Source organism: Protopterus annectens, chromosome 5.part0, assembly GCF_019279795.1.
Source record: "Protopterus annectens isolate FY-2018-M chromosome 5.part0, PAN1.0, whole genome shotgun sequence".
Classification (NCBI taxonomy): Eukaryota; Metazoa; Chordata; order Ceratodontiformes; family Protopteridae; genus Protopterus; species Protopterus annectens.
Window position 1 is genome coordinate 1,965,563,620 of NC_056735.1, and position 27,994 is coordinate 1,965,591,613.

Genomic DNA, 27,994 nt, shown 5'->3' on the forward strand with positions numbered 1-27,994 from the left:
ACAAGAAAAAGTATATGAGGGTTAAACAATCCATGGACCTGAACCTTATTTGCGACTAACAGAACTTGCTGGAGGGACAGATTCACATCCCAAAGGCTACCTCATCTACGGAATAAACTTCCTGTCTTCATAAAACATTCTTTTCTCTTCAAAAAGAATTTAGATAAATGTATAGGGAACCGTATTTGCCCATGACCTTTATGGACAGAGGCAGTCTGTAAAATGATTCAGGGCTCAAACATCCAAAGACCCGGCTACCCCTATGATACCCCATCCCATGTTTGGGGGATTAAGATACAATATTGTCATATCCTGGGTATTATTGGCTTGGCTTGTAAAGGCTCTTGTGACTTTAGCCTAGTAAATCACCTATATAAAATTGACTTATTACTCCCAAAGGTGCAATATCTGGTTAGATTGAACAAAAATGACATTTCACAGAAGCACAGAAAGCTTTGAAACACACAGTAACTTTTCAGACTATGCACCAAAGGACACCAAGAGAAAGATGCAAGGTAATCAAATAGAAATGAGGCAACGGCACATTCCTAAAGAGTTGAATTTAAGGAATCTGAAATGATTCAAGAATTTCTAGGAAGATACAGTTTCTTGAGAAAGTTTAGCCAAGGAGTGAGATAAAATGAAAATAGAATTTAAAAATATGGTAGAGATGAGATAGACGGGGTTTTGGGAAAGAAAGAATAATTACTTAGAGCTCTTAATCAAAGCTTAAAGTATCACAGATGGAGAATCTTGCCTAACAGGAACAGGAGCAACTGCTGAGTGTTGAAGGGAAAATAAGGTAATTGGATAATATACATGAGTGGGAAAAAAGGGTGTTTCTAAACTAACTTGTAGATCATATGACCGGGAAAATAACCAGAGACCTTAATAGAGGCATACCTCGCAACTGTACAGGTTTTCGCAGAATGTCCAAATTTTGCATCATATTTTTGGTGTGTTCCTCCTAAAATCTGTTCCTTCCTGGCAAATAGTTGAGAAATGAAGTCATTAAATAATGACAAACATTTGAGTTTAAGACTCCATATCCTTCAGAAAATTCAGGCTAATGCAAAACATATTTATTCCATCAACTTTCTAAGTTTGTAAGAGCAATATTTAAAATCTGTCCCTATTTGTCCCATCATTTTAGGCTTTGTCCAGATTATTTGCTCTAAGAGGTTGAGAGGTATGTATAGAGGTATTAAGACATATTTTGGAAATTCTAGAAAAATCTATATAAAGCAGAATAATGGGAAAACCAGGAAAAGAAACAAATGGAAATATTTATGGAACACAAATATGTCAAGGTTTGGGGAAGATGAGTCTCAAAGAATTAATAACCATGATGGGAGGTGATGAAATAAAAATGGTGATGTGCAACCAATCAGCTGGGATGTCTTCAGTAGCATATGGTATTCCTGTGGAAATCTGAAAGAAGGAAGGGAAAAAAGTGATAATGATCTGGAAGGTGTTAACAATATTTTAAAAGGAGGGGCAATACTAACATTTGGTAAGAAAGCTGTAGTACTAGCCAAAGACGGCACAGATCCTTCAGATCCAATTTCATTCACACTATTTTCTATTTTGAAACATGATTGATTATGGTGATGCCAAAACTGATAAGATATGGATCAATGCAATTTTGTGCAGGCAAGGCAAACATCTGACAAAATTAACAGAACGATGATGATTCGGGAGAAGCAGAGTGCAAGATGATGTTTCTACTGTTGCTGGTTCTTGATGCAGAGAAGACAACCGACAGAGTTACCCAGCATTTTAGGAGTAGGACAATGGTAGTATCTGTATTTATGATAGAATAATGTGACTAATTAGGAAGACATACAAAAGGTCAGAGAAAAAAAAATCAAGATGACAAGCTTTGCTTACACAGAGGAACCATGCAGGAGTGTCCTCTTTCCCCTTTGTTACTTGCCACTGGCAAAGAAAATAAGGGAATCGCATATCCAAGAGAATATCTGGTATGGTAAGCAAGAAAAAATAGCCTTATTTACAAATACTATTCTGTACTTAATAAACCCAGAAAAGGATACAGCAGTGTAAATGAAAATAAAATAAAGGTTATAGTGGTAAACTATGTTCCCACACTAGCTGGTTCATCAATACCCGTATTTATGGAGATATAAGATGAAGTACTTGGGTATATGAATTAAACAGGATTTTATCATCATAGCTAAGGATACAAGCCAATAGATTTAACAAAAATTGAGAATTTGGAAGCTCTTGACTATGGATATGGATAGTAAGGCACAAACAGTAAAAATGATTCTGGTCCATTTAATAATATATGTAGGATTATAAACTAATAAAAAGAACTAAAATAATTCATTTGGGAGTGAAAGAGGTCAAGAGTTAAGATACATTGTTTTCCACTACAGATCAAGGTGGTTTGAAATTAGATAATGTGAAGGGACACTTTAGAGCTAACATAGTTAAGGTTTCTATAAGTAACATAAGCTGATTATAAATCAGTGCAAACATATTACATTAAAATGGGGGACGAATTTCAACAAACGAGTAGGGTTTTGTATGCAGACCCTTAAGAACAGTTACAGCCATACATAAAATTATATTTACAAAGCAGCAGAAACATTCTGAGAACTAAACCAACGCAGGAATAGTAAAAGGAGATTTTATCAGTAGGGATGACTGCTTATAGGGGCATAAAACCAGGCAAGAGGAAGTTGCAATTTACTACAGAAAATGAAGGAAGGAATAAAAGTATTAGGAGTATATAACTAGGAAGGGAGAAGTCAGTAGGATGACACCAACCAGAAGTACGGACTGTGGGATGGAGACTGCCTTCCTCACCAAGGACTGAGAACATAGTATAGGCAAAGGGACAGAGGAGTGTTACATGAAAGATGAGCGCCAGATACGTTTGTATTTGAGTCTAGAGCAGAAGCTGCAGTTAAAGGATAATTAGTATGGCATATAAAATAACGCACAAGTATAACAATCAATTAGAAGAGGTTAGAGAAGATTGGAAAAGGGCAATGAAAAAGCAATATACAAAGCAACAATGGGAGAAATTCTGTATGGGTGCCAAGCTTGCAACAAATTCTAGAAGATTTAAGATTTTTGCATGAGAGTTTACATGAGTATTAATAAGACCTTAGACTTCCCAGAATTGTTCCACAGTTAAGACAGCAAATGCTGGAGATGTGATGCAAAACACAGAGATACACAGGAATGCAATGAGTTAGCAGATTTAAAAAATACCCTAAAGTCTACAGGGTTACTTAATATGAAATGTTGGGGAACAAAATGACTGTAAACAAGGAAATGATTCTTTCGAGATAGGATACAGAAAATGAATTGCCTAGACGTAGTAAAGTCCTACTAAGTTTAATGCTGTTGGCTGCTAAAAAGCAATTACTGCAAAATGGAAATCAAAATTTAAATCAACCATAACTGAATTATTTTGTAAAGGAGTTGAAAGAATTAGAGGCAGGGTCTTTAGAAAAGGGAAGGAACAAACTCTTGAAAGTGCTGGAATAGTACATGCCGAATCATGCCCAGAAGGGGAGGAGTACAATTTTAAGGAAGGCACAACTTCAGCAACATATGCAACAGTCAAATGAATAACTTAAGAACTAAACCAACTATGTATGTTACCTGAAAAGGAAATGTTTGTAATGCATTTTGCTTTTATAATTATATGTGTTCCCATATCACTGTGCAATGTGCTGAAGTCTTACAATTTTCCCACATACTTTTCTTATACATGAAACAGTACATGAAAAATAGTCTCATCTGCAAGTTATACAAGATACAAAAATGCACAACAGCCATTATGGAATACTTGACATGTTTTACATTGAAAGGACAGCGGGCAAGCAACTCAGTATGTCTGCTTTCAGGTGGCCACCTTTTGCCACCAATACGTGCAGTGTAATATTTTTAACACATCTGCTCTTCTTCGGTCATGTAATAACAACTTGATTAGCTGTGCCTGCAAACCTCTACTAAAGTTGCTTTTCTCCTAAAGGTAATGTTTTCTTTTCTGACATCCACAATGATAACATTAATAGAGGCACAGTGCTATGCTAGAAAAGAAAATGTCTGTAGCTTTTTGATTTACTATTGCAATACTATAATGCAACCAATGTCATCACCTCAGATTTGACAGATACTGCAATATAAAATGCAAAAAAAAAAACAAAATCCATCTTTTACTACCACATAATCTATGCCAGAATAGCAACCATCGTCAGTGAGACCAAGACCTTTCTAGATGACCCACTACTATGGCAAACATGTGCACCTCATGTACTATAGCAAACATTAACCTTAACTGCTTCAACTCTACTACCTTTCTAGTGGAAGGATACGTTAGTGAGTAAAATGTGCACTTCCTATAATGTACACTGGCTGGTAAACTATCAGGAGCCAATTTCACCTGCGTTCAGGTAACCTGATGGTCTTTTTGTACACCATCGAGCATTAACGTTTAATACGTCTGCACAGAAAACAGCTCATATAATATTCCACAATTATTAAAAGTAGTTCAGTCAAATTTAATATACTAAACTACCCCAAAAAGACTATGGGCTCAAATAAAAAAAAGCACAGTTCTGGAGCCAAACCGCAAGTTTGCAACTTATGCTGTTACACAAACCTCTTACTGGTTGGGATTTCTGCAATGTCTGGGAGGCTTTTTGAAAACCCACGAGGTGCAGCAGAGCTAAATTATGACAGCATGGAAAAAGAAGAGGAGAGAAGAACAGCAGAAAGTGAAGAATTGCAGAGATGCACAAGGCATGAATCATCATCAGCTGTTAAAAAGTTAAGAATTATACTTCATCAATACAGATACATACACAAATTTAATAGCGTGTCCCAGTTTTATGGAACTATATTGACGCTGATTATTCAAAAGACCCCAAAAGGGTCACTTAGTGATCACGAAATTTTAAGTTCATCCTCATAGGAATTCTTGTTTTACCCAATGCAGAACACTCCTTTCACAAAATAGCATGCCAATACTGAAGAAACATCTTCAATCTTCGTTTGTTAAACAATCACCCTGAAGGCAACAAACTGACACTGCAATACAATCTTTCTTGAGAACAGAATACATACATAAAACATACATTTCCAAATTAAAATGTAGAACAGACTTGGAAAGCACAGATAAAATATAGAAAGCATATATAACAATTTATTTACTTTGTGGTCACAATGGTTGGTGCTTTCATGGGAGACCTCAATCAGTACTTGTACACATCAGAAGAAATGCTAAAATTTAACAATGAAATTAAATGCAGTTGTAAGATGCAGCAAACCCATTTTCACTGATTACGTTAAAAAAAAAAAGTGAAAATATTTAGAAAACATCCAACTGACATTTTAACAAAAGCTGCTCTCATGCAAATCACTATCCATGTATGTCTTAATTAGAGAAGGACCCAACATACAGCCTTGTGGGACACTGCTGGCTACTCTCAGAGACTTGATATTAGGCCTCCCAAGTGGACTTATTGCATTTTGTTATTAAATCCTTGGATGACCCACTGAGTGACTTGCCCTTTTCATTCGACAAGTAATGCCACTACCACACAACCAGCCGAATAACATCTCAAAGATATCTCTGTCCAAACCACTTCAAGGAAAAATATTCTTCATTGTGATGGTCTGTGTTATTAAATAACTGTCACACCAACCGGTATTGGGTCAAACAGAATAACTAACTATTCCTCAAGTAATGGCTGCCCTCAGCAATGCCATAATACAGTGTAAGCTAGGAACATATTCCTCAACTGAGGTCCTCAAATTTACAGATGTTCCTCAAAGTAAGTTGTTTATGGGTACATAAATTATTAGATAAACTATGCCTACACAAAGATACCTTGCTACTAACTAACACGGCCTAGAATATAAAGCACTTCTATTATGGTGATCCCCTTTTCTGACCTTCTGCTAGGACCTTTAAAGGCCAGCACTACACATGCTAATGTACAGAGGCTAAGAGAAAGGGGTTTGGAAAAGCATACCTCCCTCTTTTCAAGACCCATGCCTGACCAGTACTGAAATTCCCCCAAATGGCCCATTTCCTCCAGATATCAAATGATGTAGCCCCACAAAGTACCTTCTAATGGCTTTCTTATATGCAATCACATCTTTCTGATGTTCTTGCATGGTTAGAGCTTTGTGCAGTATGGACTTGATTGGAGGATGGAACAGATCTTAATGGACTAGTCTGACTAACATTGGGGAAGCACTGAGGAGTGGCCAATATGAGGCCAGGTTCAATTTTTACAATCTGTCTACTACAACCCTTTATTCACCATGATTTTAGTGGCCCAGCATCAAACTTGTAGCCCACAGGCCTTTAGCAGCACAGGAAAACGACTACATTACTTTCCGGGTGGCACTGATTATCTTTCTTTGCTCATTTGTTTTGGAGACACCAGTCATTGGGCCAAATGCACAGCCCTCTTAGCTAATACAGTCTGAGACACATGCTCTATGCACATTCCAAACTAAAATGGCCTTTTCAATGTAAGGCTCCAAAACTGCACAGTATATTTCAAACCATTTTAGCCATGTTATACAGATGAACAACATCTACTTCCACTGTTCAACTCCTCCCTTACCATGCAACCCAACACCACAAACCAATCCCATTACACTTGCTTCATGCCTGAATATGACAAATACTTTCCAGATATTTTTCTACAGTCATCTCTACTTACTTCACATTTACAACTGACAGAAGTGTATATTACATTTGACATTAAATCTTAGCTCCAATCTATCCACCAAAAAGTTTCATCAAGACTCTGCAAACGCCCTTCAAAACTGCAGCACCAGTTTTGAGATTACAAGACTGGGATGGGAGACTGACCCTCATCTCAACTCCCCTAGTTCTACTGTTTGCAAATACATCAAACAGGACAAGCAGCAAAACCGGTCCCTGCAGGACACACTGATTTAATTCTCAAACTCCAGGGTGAGCATCACTTAAAGCAGCAGCAAGTACCTTAAAGCCTTCAGCATCCTGCAGAGAACACCACCAAATATTAAAAACCTGCAGCATTTACAGACTATTACTCTAACATATTAAATCCAACTTCATTTGTAAATTTAATTCAATATTCAGCCTGATTTCTCATGAGAACAATACCTTTATGTCAATATTTTAAATTAAAAGGAGTCAGACTTGGAAATGTTCACTTGTTAAGCACGTCAGAAATTTCTAAAACTACCAGAAACACAAATCTTCCTTCCTGACTATAAGCAACTTCAAAACAAAGTCAAACAACATGTAGCCTGTGACCAAAAATCCTATTACTCTTCACTACAAAACAACCACAAAATTAGCCCAAAAAGGTTCTGGAATAGCATCTCTACCCTCCTCCATCCTGGTAAAAATGTAAACCCATGCCCTGACCCTCACACCTCTGACCTCTCCTTAGCTACACAATTTAACCCCTTTTTCATAGACACTATAGCTAAACTCACTACATATTTTACAAATAATATACCTAGCCCACAATTTCCTATCTTCCCTAATTCACCCTCCTCATGCAACAGCACTTCAACTCCATCCTTTCTCTTTCCAACCTGGTTCCTATCTCTACTGTAAAAAAAACTCCTACATAATTTGAAGCCATGTTCAAATGCCCCTGATGACCTTCCATCTAACTTCCTTAAGCTAACTGCAAACAACATTGCCTTCCCCATCTCCATCCTAATAAACTGTTCAATCCAAGAATCCTACGTACCAATACTCTGGAAGAAAGCCTTTATCATCCCCCTTCATAAAGGGGGAAACAATACTGAAATCTCTAATTTCCGGCCAATTATCATTCTCTCCCCATCTCAAAGATCTTAGAAAAATGCATCTACAACTAATGCCCTACCTACTTGATAACCATCTGCTTACCCCCACAAAACATGGTTTCAGGCCTTATCCAAGTCCTTTGATATAATTTCACACTATCTCCTCTTGTCTAAACTCTCTCATCTTAACATATCCACTTCCTTTAGCAATGGGTTCTCCAGTTACCTCTCCAATAGGCAGCAATCGATCAAGCAGAAAAACTTTACTCCCCCTTTCCTTAACACCCTCGCAGGAGTACCACATTGGTCCATATTAGGCCTTCTATTTAATATATTTATAAATGACTTCCACCAGTTTATTCCTAATGGCAAGCTCATCCAATATGCAGAGGACTCCACGATAATCTGTTCTGCTGAAACCCTCCCCATACTACAGAAACTAACCCAAGAAGCCTCCCTATCAACCAAGAACTGGATGTTAAGCAATCATCTAGCACTAAATGCTTCCAAATCCAAACTTATGATATTCACCTTCTCAAAGTATACTAAAATTGAAAAGAACTCTTTCTCCATAACTAGCCAAAACAGGACCCCTACAGAAATCATATCCCATACAAAGCTACTAGGTGTCATTATTGATTAACTTAAATTTGGCATGCATCTCCAAACAAATATAAAGAAAATCCACCAAAATCTAGGATTACTCTATTGTCACAACTGCTTCCTTACTCCCTCAATCAAACATACCTATCTCATACCCTCCCCCCTTGTATGGTGCCCCCTCCTTACTAATCTCCAATCCGGTGTAAAGACTAAAGCTTCTTGCCATAACAAAATCTCAAAGTTTGCCACTGGTGGCAAATCCTCCACTCACCACTGTAATGCCCTTCACAAACTAAATTAGCTTGAATTACCCCATCATCTCTTCTTCATCCAACTTTCTTATGCACATAAACTCATCTTTAAACCCTTTCTCTGCCCTTCCCTTGACTCCTTCCTCCAACTGCATCAACCTGATAAGACTACTCAGGTCAAACAATCAAAAACTGCTCGAAGTACACAAACCTGCTCGAACTCCAGGCATATTCCTTTTGTCCTCCTCTCTATCCTGACTCTGGAATTCCCTTCCTCCACAGATTCGTACCACCACCAACCACCTCACCTTAAAAACCTTGCTCCATTCCCACTCTCATCCCTCTGGGAATGCTCCTGCTCCCACCCCATCCTGACTCTCCTCTACTTAACCAAATCCTACCTCTCTCTTCTCTAATTTCTCGTAAATCTGTTCCCTCTCCTCTACTTCTCCAAACCGTACCTACCTCTCTTTTCCAATTTTCACAACTCTCATCCTCAGTCTAGTTTCCTACCTAATTTTCCACCTACATCTATGCTCCTTACTTCTTCCTTCTATGCCTATGTCTTCACTCTACCTATTAGTCATTAATTTCCCTCTTCTCTGTTTCTTGTTTCTTTTGTGCCTGCATATTTGAACTGCTTCTTACTGAAATTGGTGCACCTTGTTTGCTGCAGCATAGACTAGATCCAGGCCTGCTGAATCTAGCTTTGTTTGTATACCTTGAGCACTAATCCGGGCCTTCTTAAAAGTATTCAATTGTATTTATTACTGCTTGGTAGTAACATGATTAAAGTGTAGCTATCATTCTAAGCCTTTTGGTTTAAGCACTTGGGCTTCAGACCAGTTGTTTTACATTACGAAGGTTTGTGGTCTGCACTGTTGCGGCAGGACGGGTAGCTTACATCCTTCTAAGTTGGGAACTGCTGATTGCAGGCTCAGAGTCCGTTATTCTAAAAGTGTATTAATTCTGGTTTAAGCACTTGGGCTTCAGGTCAGTTATTTTACATTATGAAGGTTCGTGGTCTGCAGTCTTGTGGGAGAAAAGGCTGGACTCTGCCCTTCTGAGCTGGGAATTTCTGGTTAAAGGCTTATAGTGCCTGCAAATTTTAACTGTTTCTTACTGAAATTGGTGCACCTTGTTTGCTGTAGCATAGACTAGATCCAGGCCTGCTGAATCTAGCTTTGTTTGCATAACTTGAGCACTAATCCAGGCCTACTTTTTTGGAAAAGGTTCCCCTGCATCCCAGTGGCAGGAGTGTGGAGTTAGAACTTGTCTGATTGAAGACTACAGGAACAGGGCTCAGTTTTGAGATTTTTTTACTGGTTAATTGGGCAATTTGTTTAAAAGCCTTTTCTAATTGCTTGTGGTCATCTAAAGCTGATTTTAAGTGTATTTTTTACTGTTTGTAGTCAGTTAAAGCTGTTTTAAGTGTATTTATTACAGCTTTTGCCTTATCTTTAAAAAAAATGTTTTCCTTGTTTCCCACCTTTCTAAGCTAGTATAGTCCAGCTTTCAGGCTAGTGCTGAATTCAGGGCTGTGTTACAATTTTCTGAGTTGCCCATACCTTACTTGGATAGAGGGAGGTTTCTCTGCTCACCTGTGAGAGAGGGAGCTTTGAGCAGCCCTCTGTCCCTGGAGGAGTGGTTCCAGCCCAGACGTTCGTAGCTTATAGGCTATTTTGGGCTAATTTCTATCTTTTTCATTTCCCTGCTGTAAAAACTGCATCTGCACGGTTTTGCATATCCGGGCAGCACCGGTTAAGCTAGTGCTAAATTTATCCCGGCTCCACCAAGTCTCCTCTTCAGTTTTTCCCTTGAAAGTAGTCTAACTCTCAACCTAAGGACTTAAAAAGCATCCTACAGTCCAGCACTTGCTCAGACCTAATAGCCAGCACTAATATACCCTGACACTTGATTGCCCAGCAGGGCAAAGCTCATTATTCACCCCTCACCAACCAAGAGACTAAGCAGCTCACCCTACTATTCAAGCATGACTAAAGGGCAATTTCAGGTATACTCTCCAGTCCAGCTGGTGAACCTGGGTATCCTGAGGCAATGTTACAACTGCCTCATGTACACAGACAACCCTCTCCTCCTACCACAAAACACTAACATATGTGAGAGATGCAATTATACAGCCAAACTGGAGGCTAAGCTGTCTCCACCCAAGACTGGAACAGACAGTCATGAGGAGAAGGTTAACACTTGCACCACACCTCCAGCCTCACATAGACATATTAAACCAGCACTGGCAAATATACACATATACACACAAAGTCATACTCTGAGGCTCTAAATAAAAACCTGCAGAAGCATCACAGACCTCCAAAGCAAACACCCAAAAAACCTGCACCTCCCATCACAAACCAGACAACACATAAAACACAAAAATTAGTGCACCGCACAATCACAGCCCTTAAGGCGAAATAACATACCTAACACACTAGTAATAGGCGACTCTATAGTCAGGCACACTGATGTCCCACTCACTAGGCTGGACAAGGAGAAGGTTACTGTTAGCTGCCTGGCGGGAGCCAGAATCTGTCACATAACACAAGCACTCCGGTCAGTCCAGAACAAGTACAAATATGACTGTCATTGTTCATGTTGGTGTGAATGACCTGAGACGTACCTCCCTGGACTACATGAAAAGAGACATAGAAGAGTTCTCTGATCATGTAGCCCAGGGGGGTATGACCCTGACCCTGAGTAGCATCCTGCCTTCACCAAGAATGATACAGCAGTATAAAGAAAAAATGATCAACTTCAACAATTGCCTGAGCTTCTGGTGTCATTCAAAGAGGATCCAGTGTCTGTCAACCTGGGATGACATGCTCGGCAAACCTCGTTGCTTCGCAAGACTCGGCTTGCACCTGTCACCCCTAGACTTTTGAATACTGGCCAAGGCTCTTGCTGCCCCCATAGTGCCTTTTTTTAGGCAAGGCTCAAAAGTCAAACCCACCTCCGTAAACAGCACAAATAAAAAATGAGGTTATGCTACTCAACACCAGGAGTTTAAATCTCAAAATGCACGCGCTCAAAGCCCTCCTTAGTATGGAGAACATCATCTGTGCAGTAACTGAAACCTGGTTCAAGGCTCCACAGAGCACCCCAGCACTACCGGGCTACAACTCATACCACATATTTCGGCCACAGAACATGGACCGAAATACAAAAGGAGGGGGTGTATCCATATTCATCAAGGATACCTACACCTCCAGGTTTGTGGCGCAGCATAATACCTCAGAGATCATCCATGTGCAACTAACAGCAGGCAAATCTGCAATGCAAATTGTGGCCTTTTATAGATCACCCTCCATGACCCAGGACCACCACTCCGCCTTTCTGGAGATACTGGAAAACATGAAGGTCCTACCAAACACCCTGATATTGGGCAATTTCAATTACCCTACCGTTAACTGGAAAAACTACTCAAGTACAAACTCCCAGGTCCAGCGCTTCCTGGAATTTATCAACTCAAATGCCCTGGATCATCTGGTAAACACCCCTACCAGAAGTGAAAACATATTGGACCTAGTCATCACCAACATGGGCGACAGGTGTTCCACACTGGAGATCAACCAGTCACTGGTTAGATCAGACCATAAACTAATCACTCTGGATGTCTGCACCACACCACCATCTCCAACCAAGGAAACCACAGTGAAAAACTTTTCTATAGCAAACTTCACCTTACTTAAGACAGAGGTGGTAAGTTTCACAGCCCCCACGCTAAAGGATAACAGTGTCCAAGATGCAGGAACCTTTACAAATGCACTCTATGAGCACCTTCAAGGATGCATGGATTGTGCCATCCCTAGCAAAAACAAGACTCACTCCCCTAAGAGAAGGAAACCAGTCTGGTGGACTCCTGCCATAAACATGCTATACAACAGGAGGAGGAAACAAGTTCATAAAAAAAGCAAATCCCAAGAAGAAAGACATCCCTGATCAGTATCAGTAAGAAACTAAGGTCCCTCATAAAATCCTCCAAGGCTAACTTAGAAAGAAAAATAGCCAAGGATTCGAAAGATAATCACAAAGCCTTTTTTAGCTAGGTCAAGAATCTAAGTGGCAACTCGCAGATATGTTCTGAGCTAGTGCAAAATGGCACAAAATATACTGAACCCACTGATATTGCCATCGTCCTGGCAGAAAGATTCAGTGCAAACTTTACCCCCCTCTCACACCCAAAAGGGCCCACAACAATACCGGAAGTGTAGTGTCCCGGAAATCACAGGTGCACAGGTGAAAACAGTCCTTTCAAAAGCCAAAAGCACAGCGTCAATGGGGCCAGATGGTGTCCCATGCTGCGTCTTGCATGAACTACAGAACAAACTAACCCCTCCCACCTAAACACACTGTTCAACCTCAGCCTCTCCACAGGCTACGTGCCCATAGAATGGCACACAGCAACAGTCATTCCCACTCCACAAAGGAGGGGCCACAAATGACCCTGGTAACTATTGCTCCATAAGCCTGACTAGCCTGGTCTGCAAGGCTGTGGAGTGCATCATCATAGAACTCATTAGCAACGACATTGGGAATATCCAAACACTTGACCCAACCCAGTTCGGCTTTGTTAAGGGCAGATCATGCCTACTAAACCTGGTTGACTTCTTCGAGACAGTCACCAAGGCCATAGATGAAGGGAAGGTAGTTCACACAGCCTACCTTGACCTCGCCAAGGCTTTTGACACTATTCCCTACTCGGGAATTATAGAACAACTCACCAGCCTGAACATAAATCCCTATGTCACGAGATGGGTTGCCAACTGGCTTACAGACAGAACTCACACAATAAGAATAGTGGGCTCCAGGTCCGACTCTAAACCTGTCACAAGTGGTGTCCCACAAGGCTTGGTCCTGGGACCCCTACTGCTCAGCATATACTTCTCAGAAGTACAGGCAAACACAGGAGGACTATGGCTAACCAAGTTCACTGATGACTGCAAACTGGGAGCCATAACTGACTCTCCGGCTGACACGGACATTCTCCAAAAGGGCCTTACTGAGACAGACACCTGGTGTCAAAGTCATTGTCTCAAGCTAAATGCCAAAAAATGCATAGTCATCCCATTTGGGAAAAACAAAACACCCACGAATTACCACATAAGTGGCAGCCCCCTTAATACAGAAGAGGTAATAAGAGATCTGGGGATCCAGGTAGCTAGTAATCTCTCCTTTGACAATCATATTACCAGAGTAGTTAGGAAATCCTTCTATGTAGCCCATCTAATTACTAAAGGGTTCGCATCCAGAAATAAAGAGGTTATAGTGCCCCTCTACTCATCACTCATCAGACCCATCATAGAGTACAATGCCCCATTTGAGATGTACCTCACAAGGCACTCCCAACAACTGGAAAGACCACAAAAGTACCTCATCAAGAGGATTACTGGCCTCAAACATATGTCCTATGCAGCCCGACTGGAAAAATTCCAGATGTACTCAAGTCACATATCGCTTACTCAGAGGTGATCTCTGCCTGATTTACAAAGCCATGTCCAACTCAGAATGGATGGACATGCTCCACCAAAAGAAATCCAAGTCACTGTGAGCCACTCACTCTAGTGAGCTAAACCACGCCACAAGAATAAATAGAACGTACTGGAGGGATAGATTCCTGTCACAGAGACTCCCCATGCTTTGGAACAAAATTCCTAACTACATTAGGCAGAGCCCCTCACTAACGCTCTTCAAGAGAAACCTTGACGAGTGGATGGGTAACAGAAAATACACCCCTGGGATCCCTTCATTGGCTCTTCTTGACAGAGGCTCAGTTAATTTAATCAATGGGGCAGTGAAAGCTGACACACACTGGCTAGGCTTATAAATGCCCTCGGGCAGATAGCCTAGTACCTACCTATGAACCTATGTAATCTGACTTGAGAAGTTCACTTGTGCAGACTATGTAAATACACATATATAGTACCTTTGATTACCCTGTAAAAGCATTTTATACCATTTCTTTTAGTACATCTCTTATTTCATTGTATACTACACCTTTTGTATACTTGGTAACATTTTGTTGATGTGCTTGTCTAATTACTTTACCACTTGTTTAACTTTGTTGTAGCTTTTCTACCAAGGACTCCATTGAAAGCAGGCTCCTTCAGCCCAATGGACTATCCTGGTAAACAAACTGTAAAATAAATCTCCCAGTCAGTGACCTCATTTCTCCTTCTGCCAGGATTCAGATAAAACTGGCCACTTTGGATCCTGTCCCAACTCCATGCTCTATCTTTAAAACCAGCATCTTGTATGGCACCATATCACAGCTAGTGAGAAAATCCATGTCTACAGAAAACAGGTTAATAAAAGCCCATTTTACAAAGCAATCAGAGGAAGTCGGAGGAAGGGCTCTGAGCTAACAAATCTGAGATGTACAACATTAAGTATCCGTTTTTTTGCTTATTTCTGAGTTATTTACAGCACTTTTATTTTACTCACTGTGTGTGAGGTATTAAGTAGAATTTTCTACAATTGTTAAGCATCTGGATGGGTTTGTTTGTTCTGATTTACTGCTAGGAGTGTATCATATAACTTGTTTGCATTTAAAAGCATTCTCTAGTCTCCTTGATCCTTTATCTGTTTAAACATTTCTGCAGTTTTTTCTACCCAAGCAGTGTAGCATTGTCCATTCTCAGGCTTGTGTTTTGGGCCTAGTTGTTTGATAGTAGAGGCTGTGTGTCTGAGCACGTCCCAGGTCATCATCATCATAGCTTAGCCAAGGCCAGGATAGCATTTCAATGAGAGTGAATTGTTTGTGGTCATTGGCTGACTGGGGTTGCCTAGACTACGCCTTGGAATAAGCACCTCACTGGTTCTTTCAAGATTTTTTTAAAGTTGTTTCAGGTTTCAACTTTGTTACTTAAGAAGTTAACTTGTGACTGTTTCTGCCATTTCATACTGAGCTAGTCGGAGGAAGGCCTCTGAGCTAACAAATCTGAGATATATAACATTAAGTATCCTGTTTTTTGCTTATTTCTGAGTTATTTATAGCACTTTTATTTTACTCAGTGTGTGTGAGGTGTTAAGTAAAATTTTCTACACTCCTCCCAGTCTAGTGTCATTACCTCATTCTACCTATTCCAGGGAGAACATTTGAGAAGGCCAAACCAGTTGGCTTCTGATCCTCCTTTCCACTTTACAAAAAAAAAAAAATGTCTAAGCTTGTTTCCTGCCTTTCCTGTAAGTTGTCTAGGTCCAGACTGCTGTATCCAGGACTGTTTGTAAGCTTCTGAGCCCCCAAGCCTTTCTGTGCTAGAGAGAAGCCTTCTAGCTTAATTTTGTTTCTTAGAACTAGCCATTTTTCTAGTTCCAGCACACAAATCTGTTTCTTTGAGCTTAGCACTTGTTCAGAACTCATTGTAAGCACCAAATAAGCTACAAATTACTACAGCACTCAACTTTCCTCAGTTGTCTAAAGGAAAACAGTTTTTAGTACTTAAATAAGCACCTATCCAGGCATGTCTAAGGGTCAGCTCCCGGTGTTTTCTCCTGTCTACCTGATGAATCTGGGCATCTTGGGGCAATGCAGCAATTGCCTCATGTACACAGACAACCCTCTCCTCCTACCACCCAACACTACAACCTGTGAGAGATGCACTTATATAACCAAACTGGAAACAAAGCTCTCTTCAACCAAGACTGGACTAGACCAGTCAAGAGGAGAAGGTAAACACTTGCACCACACCACACATCACATAGTCCCTCAAAACCTACACCACCAAAACACACACACAGAAGTACAAAACACACACCTACATTCGTGGAGGCTCTCAAAAAAATCTACCCAAGCAACAGGGACCTCCAAAGCAGAAATGCAAGCAACCTCCACCCCCTCCCAACACAACCCAAATGACACACCCCCACAAATTCAGTGTGCCACTCAACCACAGCCCATAAGGCATAGCAACATACCTAACACTCTAGTCGTAGATGACTCTATAGTCAGGACACTGAGGTTCCGCTCACCAGGCAGGAGAAAGTCACTGTCAGCTGCCTGTCAGGTGCCAGGATCTGCCACATAATGTATGCACGCAGGTCACTCCACAGCAAGTACAAATATGACTCTGTCATTGTCCATGTTGGTGTGAATGACCTGAGATGTACCTCCCTGGACTACATGAAGAGAGACATGGAGGAGCTTTCTGATCTTGTAGCCCAGGTAGGTATGACCTTAGCCCTGAGTAGCATCCTGCCATCACCCAGAATGATACCACAGTACAAGGAAAAAATGATTGACTTCAACAACTGGCTAAGCTTCTGGTGTCATTCTAAGGGGATCCAGTATCTGCCTGGGATGACATGATCGACAAACCATGATGCTTTGCTAGAGATGGCCTGCACCTGTCACCCTTGGGATTCCGGATACTGGCTAAGGCTCTTGCCACCTCTATAGTGCCTTTTTAGGAAAGATTTAAATGACAAATTCACCACTGTAACAGGTACAAGCAAGCAAAATCTGAGGGTAATGCTACTCAATGCTAGAAGTCTAAACCTCAAAATGCACTCGCTCGAGGCACTCTTTAAAATGGAGAACATAGACATATGTGCAGTGACAGAGACCTGGTTCAAGGCCCCAGGGAGCACCCCTGCATTACCAGGCTATAATTCATACCACATCTTTCGGCCACCTAACTTGGACCAAAGCACTAAAGGCGGAGGCGTGTCCATATTCATTAAGGATATCCACACCTCCAATCTAGTTACTCAGCATAATGCATCTGAGATTATCCAAGTGCAACTAACTCTGGGCAAGACCACAAAGCAAATTGTAGCTTGCTACAGATCCCCCACCATGCCCCAAAATTCCCACTCCTCATTTCTTGACACACTGGAAAATATTAGGGTACAACCTAACACCGTAATAATGGGCAATTTCAACTACCCCACCATTAACTGGGAAAACTACTCATGTACCAACTCTTGTGCTCAACTTTTTCTGGAATTCATAAATTCCAATGCCTTGGATTAAGTTATCCACACCCCCACCAGGGGCAGCAATATCCTAGACCTGGGCATTACCAACATTGGCAACCGGTGTTCCACACCAGAGGTCAATTCCTCGTTGGTCAGATCCGACCACAAGCAAATCACCCTAGACATCCACATCCCAGCCCCACCCCCCATTAGGGAAACCACCGTAAAAAATTTCTCCAAAGCCAACTTCACGCTTCTTAAGACAAAAGTGGCAAACTTCACGACACCCATGCTGACGGACAATAGAGATACGACTGCTGAATCCTATACAATTGCACTTATAAGCACTTACAATGAGTGCATGGATCGTGCAATCTCTAACAGAATGATGATGCTAACCCTCCAAAAAAAGGAAGCCAGTTTGGTGGTCCCCTGCTATAAACAAACTCTACAACAGAAGAAAGAAACTGTTGCAAAAAAGAGTAAAATCCCATGATTGGAAGAACTCTGTGGTCAGCCTCGGTAAGAAGTTGAGATCCATCATAAAATCCTCCAAAGCTAGTTACGAAAAGAAAATCGCCACTGATTCTAAAGACATCCACAATGCATTCTATAGCTATGTCAAGAATCTCAATGGCAACACTCAGATCTGCTCTGAGTTACAGCACAATGACACTAAATATACAGAATCAACTGATATTGCCAAAATCTTGGCAGATAGGTTCAGTGCTAACTTTACCCCTCTCTCATCCCCTAAAGGGTCCATCTCTATACCGGAAGAATGCAAAGTACCTGTAATCACGGCTGCACAGGTAAAAAACACACTCTCCAAATCCAAGAATACAGCATCCATGGGACCTGACAACATCCCAGGCTGCATTCAACATGAATTACAGAACGAACTGGCACCCCACCTAAGTACCATGTTCAGTCATAGCCTCACCTCAGGCTTTGTACCCACTGAATGGTGCACAGCAATGGTTATCCCACTCCACAAAGGGGGAGCCGCCATGGACCCCAGCAACTACCGCCCCATTAGCCTGACAAGCCTTGTCTGCACAGCTATGGAGCATATTATCATGGAACTTATAAACAATGACATTGGTAATCTGCAAACTCTGGACCCTACCCAGTTTGGGTTTGTAAAAGGCAGATCATATCTCCTAAATTTGATAGACTTCTTTGAAGCAGTCACTAAAGCTGTACATGAGGTTAAGGTGGTACACACAGCTTATCTAGATCTCGCCAAGGTTTTCGACACCATCCCCCATTCTAGAATTATAGACAAACTCACTAAACTAGGTATAAATCCCTATGTCACAAGATGGGCTGCCAACTGGCTCACTGACCGAACCCACACTGTGAAAGTAGCAGACTCTAAATCCAACTTCAGACCAGTGACAAGTGGAGTACCACAGGGTTCAGTCCTAGGTCCTCTCCTGTTTGGTATCTACTTCTCTGAAGTACAGGCTAACACAGAAGGTCTTTGGCTAACAAAGTTCGTAGATGACTGCAAACTAGGAGCCATAATCAAATCTCCTAATGATGTGGACATCCTACAAAAGGGCCTCACTGAGACAGATGCCTGGTGTCAAAGTCATGGCCTTAAGCTCAATGCAAAAAAGTGCATTGTCATCTCTTTTGGTAAACTCTGTACCCATGACCTACCACATAGGCGGTAGTCTACTTGACACCAAAAGTGTGATAAGAGACCTTGGGACACAGGTGGACAGTAGTCTCTCCTTTGATAATCACATCACCACAGTAGTCAGGAAATCCTTCTACATGGCACACCTCATCACAAAAGGTTTCTCATCCAGGAAAAAAAAAAAGAGGTAATTGTTCCCCTCTACTCATCACTCATTAGACCCATTATAGAGTACAATGCCCCTTTTGGTATGTACCTCACAAGACATCTACAACTGGAAAGGCCACAGAAATACCTCACAAAGAGGATTACCGGCCTCAAACAGATGCCCTACGCAAACCGTCTCAAAAAACTCCAGCTTTACTCTGTCGCATATTGCCTACTCAGAGGCGATGTCTGCCTAACATACAAAGCTATGTCAAACCCAGAGCTGTTGGACATGCTCCACGTAAAGAAATCACAATCCCTCCGAGCTACACGCTCTAAGGACCTAAACTTTGTCACCACAATAAACAGAACATGCTGGAGGGATAGATTCCTGTCTCAGAGACTTCCCATACTCTGGAACAAACTACCTATCTATATCAAACAAAGCTCCTCATTAGCACTCAAGAAAAATCTTGATGGTCAGATGGGAGATAGGAAATTCACCCTGGGGATCACTTCTGTGGCTCTGCTTGACAGGGGCACAGGAAAATAACTTTCTTGGGTGGCAAAAGCCAGGGTACCATTTGGCTAGGCTTATAGAGGCCCTAGGGCCAATAGCCTAGTACCTACCTATGAACCAAAACCCATTTGAATAGAATGCCCTCTAGCTTCCACCCATATGACCCTTCTTCTCTACCATGTTCTTCCTCTACAATGCCACTGCTTACGTCTTCTCCAGAAAGCATATTTACATCACATATCCTTTCCTTATTTTCCAACTCTTCCAATGTGAAGATGAAAGCTTTTAGTTTTTTTGTTAAAGTTCAGCCACAGTCCCATTCTTATATTAATAACTCTGTACTGCACAGTCTCTATCAGCATAGAGCCCCTTTCTGAAATGGCCACAGTAATTGGATATAGCAGAAATGTTAACAATCTACAACATTCTTTACTGTCTTGGCTATTGAACCTTCACTACTGTGACTACCAGGATTTCAACCAGTTTAAATCTACAAAATTACTTTAAACATTGTTCTTGAGCTGTAAATCTAACTGGCATGTAACTGTGTAGCTTTTTCCTAGTTTTATATTCATTCATCAAAAAATAAACAAATGCACTCACATAGTTTTGTGTAATCTCTTCAGTCCAAGTATACATGACACAGCCTTAGCAAGCCTCTCCAACCCCTTCCAGTAGACCTTAAATACATAGGGTGATTCTTATGATTTGTTGGTGAGTTAAGTTTCTATATGTGTGTGCATCTATAAATATTCTACATTCTACTCATAACTCAATATTTCCTACCTTGCAAACTGAAGCTACTAATTCATACCATTTCAATTTGTTTCATTATATGAAAAATGGTAGTTTTGAATTGCACAAACTATATCGGCTTTCTTATTTATGCAGCAAACAGTGTATTTAAACTGAATGAATGTAAAATACTAACAGGTTCTGATAATATATGTGAAATAACTTCACTAAATATTAACTGTATGAAGTTCCCCTTCTATCTTGTGAAATTCAACTGCATCCTACATTTTATGAAAGCATGCATCTATAAGAATGTATAGAATGTAAAATTCTCCGTGCAATACTTTGTTTTGCCTATAACCTGGGATGCATCGCAGAAGGGTCTTCAGACCCATCAACCTACACAGACAGAAAATAAATTAAAAAATAAAAATCCATCAAGGTCCCTGCATTTCCAGTCTTTAGCAAAGTGGGCTTAATTCTCAGTGTGTTAAGCTTTCAAAACACATGCTCAGTACTAGCTTCATGGTAAGATGGAATAAAGCCTTGGCTGCAGTCCAGACGGTCAACAGCTGATTAGGGACCAAAATGCTGCAGGAACAAGCATGGCAGACTGGGAGTACCATCTAGTGTTCTCATCCACTGGGGGACAGAGAGGAGGTGGTGGTCCAGTCCCACGCAATGCCAAGACCTGCTATAGACTAGGTATACAACATGCAACAATTGGCCTAATGATGGCTACTTGGCTTTGTCAAGTTACACAAATGCATAACAGTACTCAGAGTATGAACGCAGTAGTGAAAGGAAAGGCACAGTAGGCCCTGTCGCAGCAAGACAGTACAAGTCAGTCATCCACGGGTAGGGGGATTAGATGCTTATTACAAAAATTCTGGACAGCTGCAGATGATGGTACCTGCCAGTTCTCGACTCTAAGCTTATCCAAGAGTGTGGGCTACTGCAGAAGTATTCCATTTAAATACCAGGCAGCTCTGTGCAAATGAGGTGTAAATGCAGTATCAGACTGCTGTCTTGGTACACAGTCTCACTATCATTAAACTGAGTTATTTTACATACTGAATTGCTCATCTACACACTAACATGTCTTCTGCGGTCTTGATACTCCATCTAAGGAGCACGTGCAGGCCATTTCATTACTTTTCCTGTGCACTACTCCTAAATGTGCACTGCCTGCGAAACCAATCCTGAATGGATGTGAAAGCATTGGTAGTGACAAGTACCTGAACATACAAGTGTTCCTAACTTAACTGTTGCAGTGCAGAACTATTGCCCCCTCCAGAAGGTGAGTTACAAAATACTGCTGTCAGTCTTCTACGACGAACTTCCAACTTTTCTATAATTTTAAACATGTATTTCTCAAGGACATGAATAGAATGTGTCAACTATTTTGTGCACTGACAAAAGACACTGTATCTTACTTTATTCAACTATAGTTGTAACAAAGACTCTTGTTTTTTTATTTACTGTATAATTTGAATTTATGAAACAATTCAAAACATCACATGTTCTAGTTTTTAATATCATTAATTAATATACTTCAGGTTTGGTACTACAAGGTAATAATGGACCAGTTATCAGGCTTTAGTGTCTTCTTCTCCTTCTGGCCTTGGGTCTTATCAAGCCCGTGTGCCAACTATTACTTCTGAAAAATGCCCATCCATGTTAGGTGTTATTGTTTACTTGACGGACACCTTCAGAACAGAAAGATAAAATGTTATGAATGTGCAACTATCATTTTCACAAAATGTACAAAGATACCTTACTCCATTTACAACTCTTTCAACTATTTAGTTTCTTCACCTATGGGATGTCTAGCAAAAATGCTCACTACTTCACAAATAACCCATACAGAACACAAATTATACTCAAATATCAGTCCACAGCATTATACATGATGCTATAAAATGACATACTAGTGAGGACATGTAAAGATAAAGGATTTTCCTTAAACACTGGAGTGAAAATTACTGCTATGTGAAAGTGTATCGCTACACGACATGCCAGCATGACTAAGCAATGTGCATGAACAAACCAAACTATTTATTTTATTTAACATTTGTTGACCGGGAAAGTCCGACTAGGTTCCACAGATCCTGTTTTCAGCGGAGGCCCGGGGAGAAATGTACCAGAAGCATGTTTTTAGAATGTGGGAGGAAACCGGAGTACCCGGAGGAAACCCACGCGTATGCAGGGAGAACATGCAAACTCCACACAGAAGGCACCCCAGCCGAGAATCGAACCGGAGAACCTCTTGCTGTGAGGCGACAGCATTTACCGCTGCACCACTGCGCCGCCCAGATTAGTATTAGTATGGATTAGTAAAGCCTAGCCTTCCATGATCTGAAGACAATACATTAAGAGGTAATTGTGCAGAATAAGCACATTAGTTCAGACCTTTATCGTAAAACTGTTCTGTGATCCAAATGTGTTGAACTTTATCACAAAACTTTAAAACCTGCTACAACTCTAATCACAGTAAAGTCAGCTTCATTGATTAGAATTAAAATACGATACAGCTCAGAGTTGTATAACACAGAAATTGTCAGTACCACGTTGGGTACTACCTCACACTTTCCAACCTAGATGTGTCCAAGCAGGTATACAACTAGTTGTGACTAACAAACATAAACAGTGGACAATGGCTGAAGACAGCTGTTCTGATACTATTAGAACAGATGTTGCCAGATGTTAGAAAAAAATATTCTGAACACTTGCTCCTCGTACTGTTTTTGCCATTCATGTTAATGACACTTTTTCAATGAAAATAAAGTGATGATGAATCTATAATGTAACATTTTCAAGATGCTTATCTTACAGTCATATTCCCAGAAAATCAGCATACCTCTTATATTTTCTGGGTTTGCACCCTATGTTATCTTTATGTAATAAAAGATATGCAAATTTTTGCAATAACCACACATTGTGGCCTTAAAAACTGAGCTCAAAGGACAAAAACGTATTGCTACACGGTACTAGATAAATGTGTACGTGATAACAATGCTTATTCTTTAAAGCAGATGATCTTGGAACACAAATTTCAGATAGTAAATAGTACCTTAAAATTCAGCAATCGCACTAGTAATTTAATGTACTTTTATCAAATATAACTTCTGCAATATTTGTTTCTACCATATCAATGTCTTGAGTGAAGTCTGTCTAGATAACTGCAGAAAGAAAACAAAACAATCTTCTAGGACTAAGAATTTGTACACAAAAAGGAGGCGGCTGATTTAACATTTCGAGATTCAAACTCAGTGGTTTATGGACATAAAACTGCATAGCTGCTCAATGGTTCAAAATCTAAAAGTCATAATCTGAACCTTAATGACATGCAAGCCTAATTCTAATTGCAGGGTAATAACTGTACTACAACAAAATACATTTGGTGATCTGTTTGCCATTTAAAACATCCTTATAAAGCAAATGACAATGAATGCAATCTCTGTAAGAGGAAAACGTTTTTTCAAGACTCATTAATTTTGAGGACATAGCTACAAAGAAGTATTCTACATGTGACAAATTTGGAGAGACTTACCATGGATGCATTTCTCGTGACCTCTGTAGTTCCCTTCTGTGTTCCTCTGCTCTGAGTTTTCTCTCCTCCTCTTCGTATCTGCGCCTTTGTTCTTCTTGAAGTTCTTGTTCTAAAAGTTCTTCTTTATGTCTCCTTTCCTGATACTGGAGTTCTTCCTGGTATCTCTGCTCCTCCTCTTCACTTTCTCGCTCTATTCGGTCTCTCTCTATGCGCTGGAGCTCTTCTTGATATCTTTGCTCTTCTTGCTCCTGCTCTCGCCTTCTCCTTTCTTGTTCAATACGCTGGAGTTCTTTATGTCTTTGTTCCTCCACTTCTTGTTCCCGCCTTCTCCTTTCTTGTTCTGTACGTTGAAGTTCTTGTTGACGTTTTTGTTCTTCTTCCTCACGCTCTTTTCTAAGTTGTTCAAAATGCTGTGCTTCTTTTTCTTTCAGCTCATAGTCATGACTTTGACTGTAACTCTCTCTGTTTTCCAGTTCACTTTGATACCTTTGTTCAGGTCCACTCCATGATTTTCTCCAGTTTGTAGATGGTGCATATGAGTTCAGAAATAAGTGTCTGTCTTTTGCTTCCTTTAGAAATGAGAACAAATCAATGTTTAGCATGGGAGAATGTTGTCATATAACAGTATACAGAATTTAGTAAGAAAGAACATTTTTTAGTGATATCACACATTTCTACTGACAGATTATAAAACTTAATCACTTAGATCTTTTAAAATTTATTTCACCAGTTATCAACAGAACCTCTTAAAATATAAACAAGTAGGATAGCTTTCCATATATTTTGCATCAGCTTCTAAACTAGCATACCCAGGACCCTTTGACAGTCATGGCCTAGGGAAATTAGTATTACACTGTAATAAAGTTACCTAAAATTAAGTAAAACCAAGACAAGGTACATTAAAGTTGTCTGCTCAATCAATACTGTAAGAAGCAACTACGTACACAAGCCCATCAAAATGCACACACTAATTCTAGAAGCTCACCTTTTCCATATCAGTATACATGAAAAACATACAGGCAATAACAGAGCTAACAGGAGTATGCACTGGTTTTGCAGAAGGGTCACTTGTGAGGAAACAGCTGCAATTTATCTCTAGGGAAAATGTGTTTTTGTAAGCATTTGTTTGTGTCTTTCGGCTTTTCCCGGTTAGGGGTCGCCACAGCGGAACTCCGGTCCGCTAATGATTGGTAGTGGATTTTTACGTACCAGGTTACCAGCCCTGACGCACAACCTTCAACGAAGGCACGCCCCATTCACGTATGTTTCCACACAGAAGACGCTCTAGCTGAGAATCGAACGGGACAACGTCTTGCTATGAGGCGACAACGCTATAGGTAAAAAATAAGTAGTCTGGATAATTTTGAAGTATGGATGTATGCTCCACATTTCAGGCCTAGGATGCGGAGAACTTTACTGATGGTAACCTGCTTGGAGGAATAAAGTATGATGATACACATCCAAGAAAGTGCGAATGATTCTATGCATTAATACTGCCAGAATGCGACAGCTCATCACTTTTTCTAGATCTCACAAATGGCAAGAATCAGATGTGTGACATGCCACGAAAGAATACATAAATCACAAATTCTTGGTGTAAATACTTAAAAGGGTTAACACTGCAAAACCTCACAATTTTGTTAACTAGGTATGTGGACTAGCTCAACATAGGACCTTTTCAGCTGTCACTTGGACTAAAAATCATATACAGAAAAATAAAAACAAATGTACAAATACTCAAGCAGTCAAAACAGCAGTTAGCAAAAAAAAAAAAAAAAAGCAAGTCTGAAACAACTATGTATGCAAATTAATGTTATACCACTTAAACAAGTGCATTAAGACTCGGGCACAGACTGAGAACACAACCAACACTGAGAAACCAAGACTACTGTCATTAACCTATGAAAAAAAAAACAGATTTAAAAAAGGCTGATACTCATGCAATCTGTGATGAGTGAGGATATAGTATTAACATCTCACTATGGACAGTAACCAAGGCTCAGGAACATACAAATCAACAAATTACACAAAAAGGAATGCTTGATCAGTAGTTGGTTGAAATTAACTGTGTTTTAGTGGGAGTGGTTCATAACATGAGCCTGCAATCCTTATTAAAAGAGGATTTCACAACTGGAGGTACCATTGGCAGATGTTTTAGTGAAAAATGGGAGGGCACATACTCAACACAAAATAAAGTATTCCTTACCAAAGCAGAACTAGCCTCATAAGTTTAAAGGTTCTAGGGTCGCAGACACCTTTTGAAAAAGGCATGTCTTGGTCTAAACAAAATTAAGACTCAGTTGTTTGTCATTACTTGACACAGTTCTTTTTGCGAAGCTGAAGTAATCTGTCCTTTGCAATGCTGTTTTCAAAAGGTGCCCTGCTAATATCTTACAGGTCTGGAGTGAAAGGATCCAAGCAGAGTTTACTACAAAAGTTAAGAACGGAGTGAGCCTTGAGAAACTCAAAAGCGAAGTAAAAGTAAAGAAAGGGTGGCATCCTTTTAATGATCAGACTTGTATTTTTTATGTTTTCAATATTTTGACAATTTTTTTCCGCAAACATTTAATAGCTTCACAGCATTGTCAAAAGTATCATAATGTTTACAGCTTGCATAAAACCAGTTTTTTGGGGGAGGGGTGACTACGTTAAATGATTGCGGCTCCCAAATTAAATGCAGGCTTACAGGACTGCACATTTCTCCAAGCATTTTCAATAAACTCTCATTACAACACTATGAACACAAAGGAATTTTTTTATGACGTGCTGTTAAGGTAAGGTTGTACAGCAAATTCAAAATCTTCATTGCAGAGGAAAAATACAACTTGGATTCGCAAACAACAAACCTATGCAGCAAAGCTCATACCAGTATAATAAATGTGTTTAATTTACATGACCACTTTACTAAATTAAACACGTAACCTCACCAGAAATCATTTTCTTTTAAATGGCACACTGGGGCAACTCTCCTCTGACACACTTACTGACATTGTTTCTGTGATAGTGTTACTCATCTGTCTTATGCACATTAACACTATTCTCCTGGGCCATCACTGAAAACATAACAACCAAGTCAAAAGATCAAATAAAGAGCTGTTTTTTCAATAGTTTTGCACCACATTTTCAGTATATCTTTTTATCGTCCTTATTTAATGAATGATAGCAGCGGAATGTTTCAAATCATGCAAGAAATAAGATTTCACAAAATAAACGTGAATTACCTTGTAGGACAAAAAGGGAAACCTCTCTACTGCATCTCATGGGATAAGGATCCTATAGATGCTACGCTGAAACTACGGTCTCCATATACTATTTATATGGACCTTCGATAAAATTCGAACAGAGAAGTAGTGAAACTGAAAAATGCATCACACTATAGCAGCTCCTTTGCTGTAGAGGAATAAAACCGTGAGCACAACTCAAGTAACACGGGTTTGATGGAGCTGGAGAGGAAGAGGAGAAGAGGGGCATGTCTTTGCCACCTCACCTCTTCTCAGGGGAAGCATGTGGGAGCATATGCACAAGTAGTACATCATTGGGTCCGAATCCGCAGTGAAGATCACTGATCTCGCAGGATAAGTCGCATTGGGGAGACATCCTGAAGGATTATGTTACTAGTGGAAGTGGGTGGCATGCCCTTCCTGATGTCCAGTGTAAGCTGTACCTTGGGCATGTTACTGGGCAGGCAGAATGGTGGTAAGGCTGAAAAAGCAAAAACTGAATAATCCCTAGTGCATGCCTAAATGACATCCACTCTTAGCTGTCTCTTAATCTGGTGCATGGGAAACAAATGTGAC

General features: G+C 40.2%; 1 protein-coding gene across 11 annotated transcripts in view; it reads right to left on the minus strand.

Annotated features, from left to right (window-relative positions):
- The window catches only part of LMO7 (LIM domain 7), a 921,898-nt gene that overhangs the window by 113,059 nt on the left and 780,845 nt on the right, over window positions 1-27,994 (minus strand). For 9 of the 11 annotated variants that reach the window (XM_044071726.1, XM_044071729.1, XM_044071732.1 and 6 more), the window contains 2 exons: window positions 24,198-24,766; window positions 4,643-4,708 (listed from right to left, as the gene is read on the minus strand). In XM_044071726.1, the coding sequence (XP_043927661.1) occupies window positions 4,643-4,708; window positions 24,198-24,766 (635 nt within the window). The remainder of the gene's footprint in view (window positions 1-4,642; window positions 4,709-24,197; window positions 24,767-27,994) is intronic. The other 2 variants (XM_044071733.1, XM_044071728.1) reach the window with 1 other exon arrangement.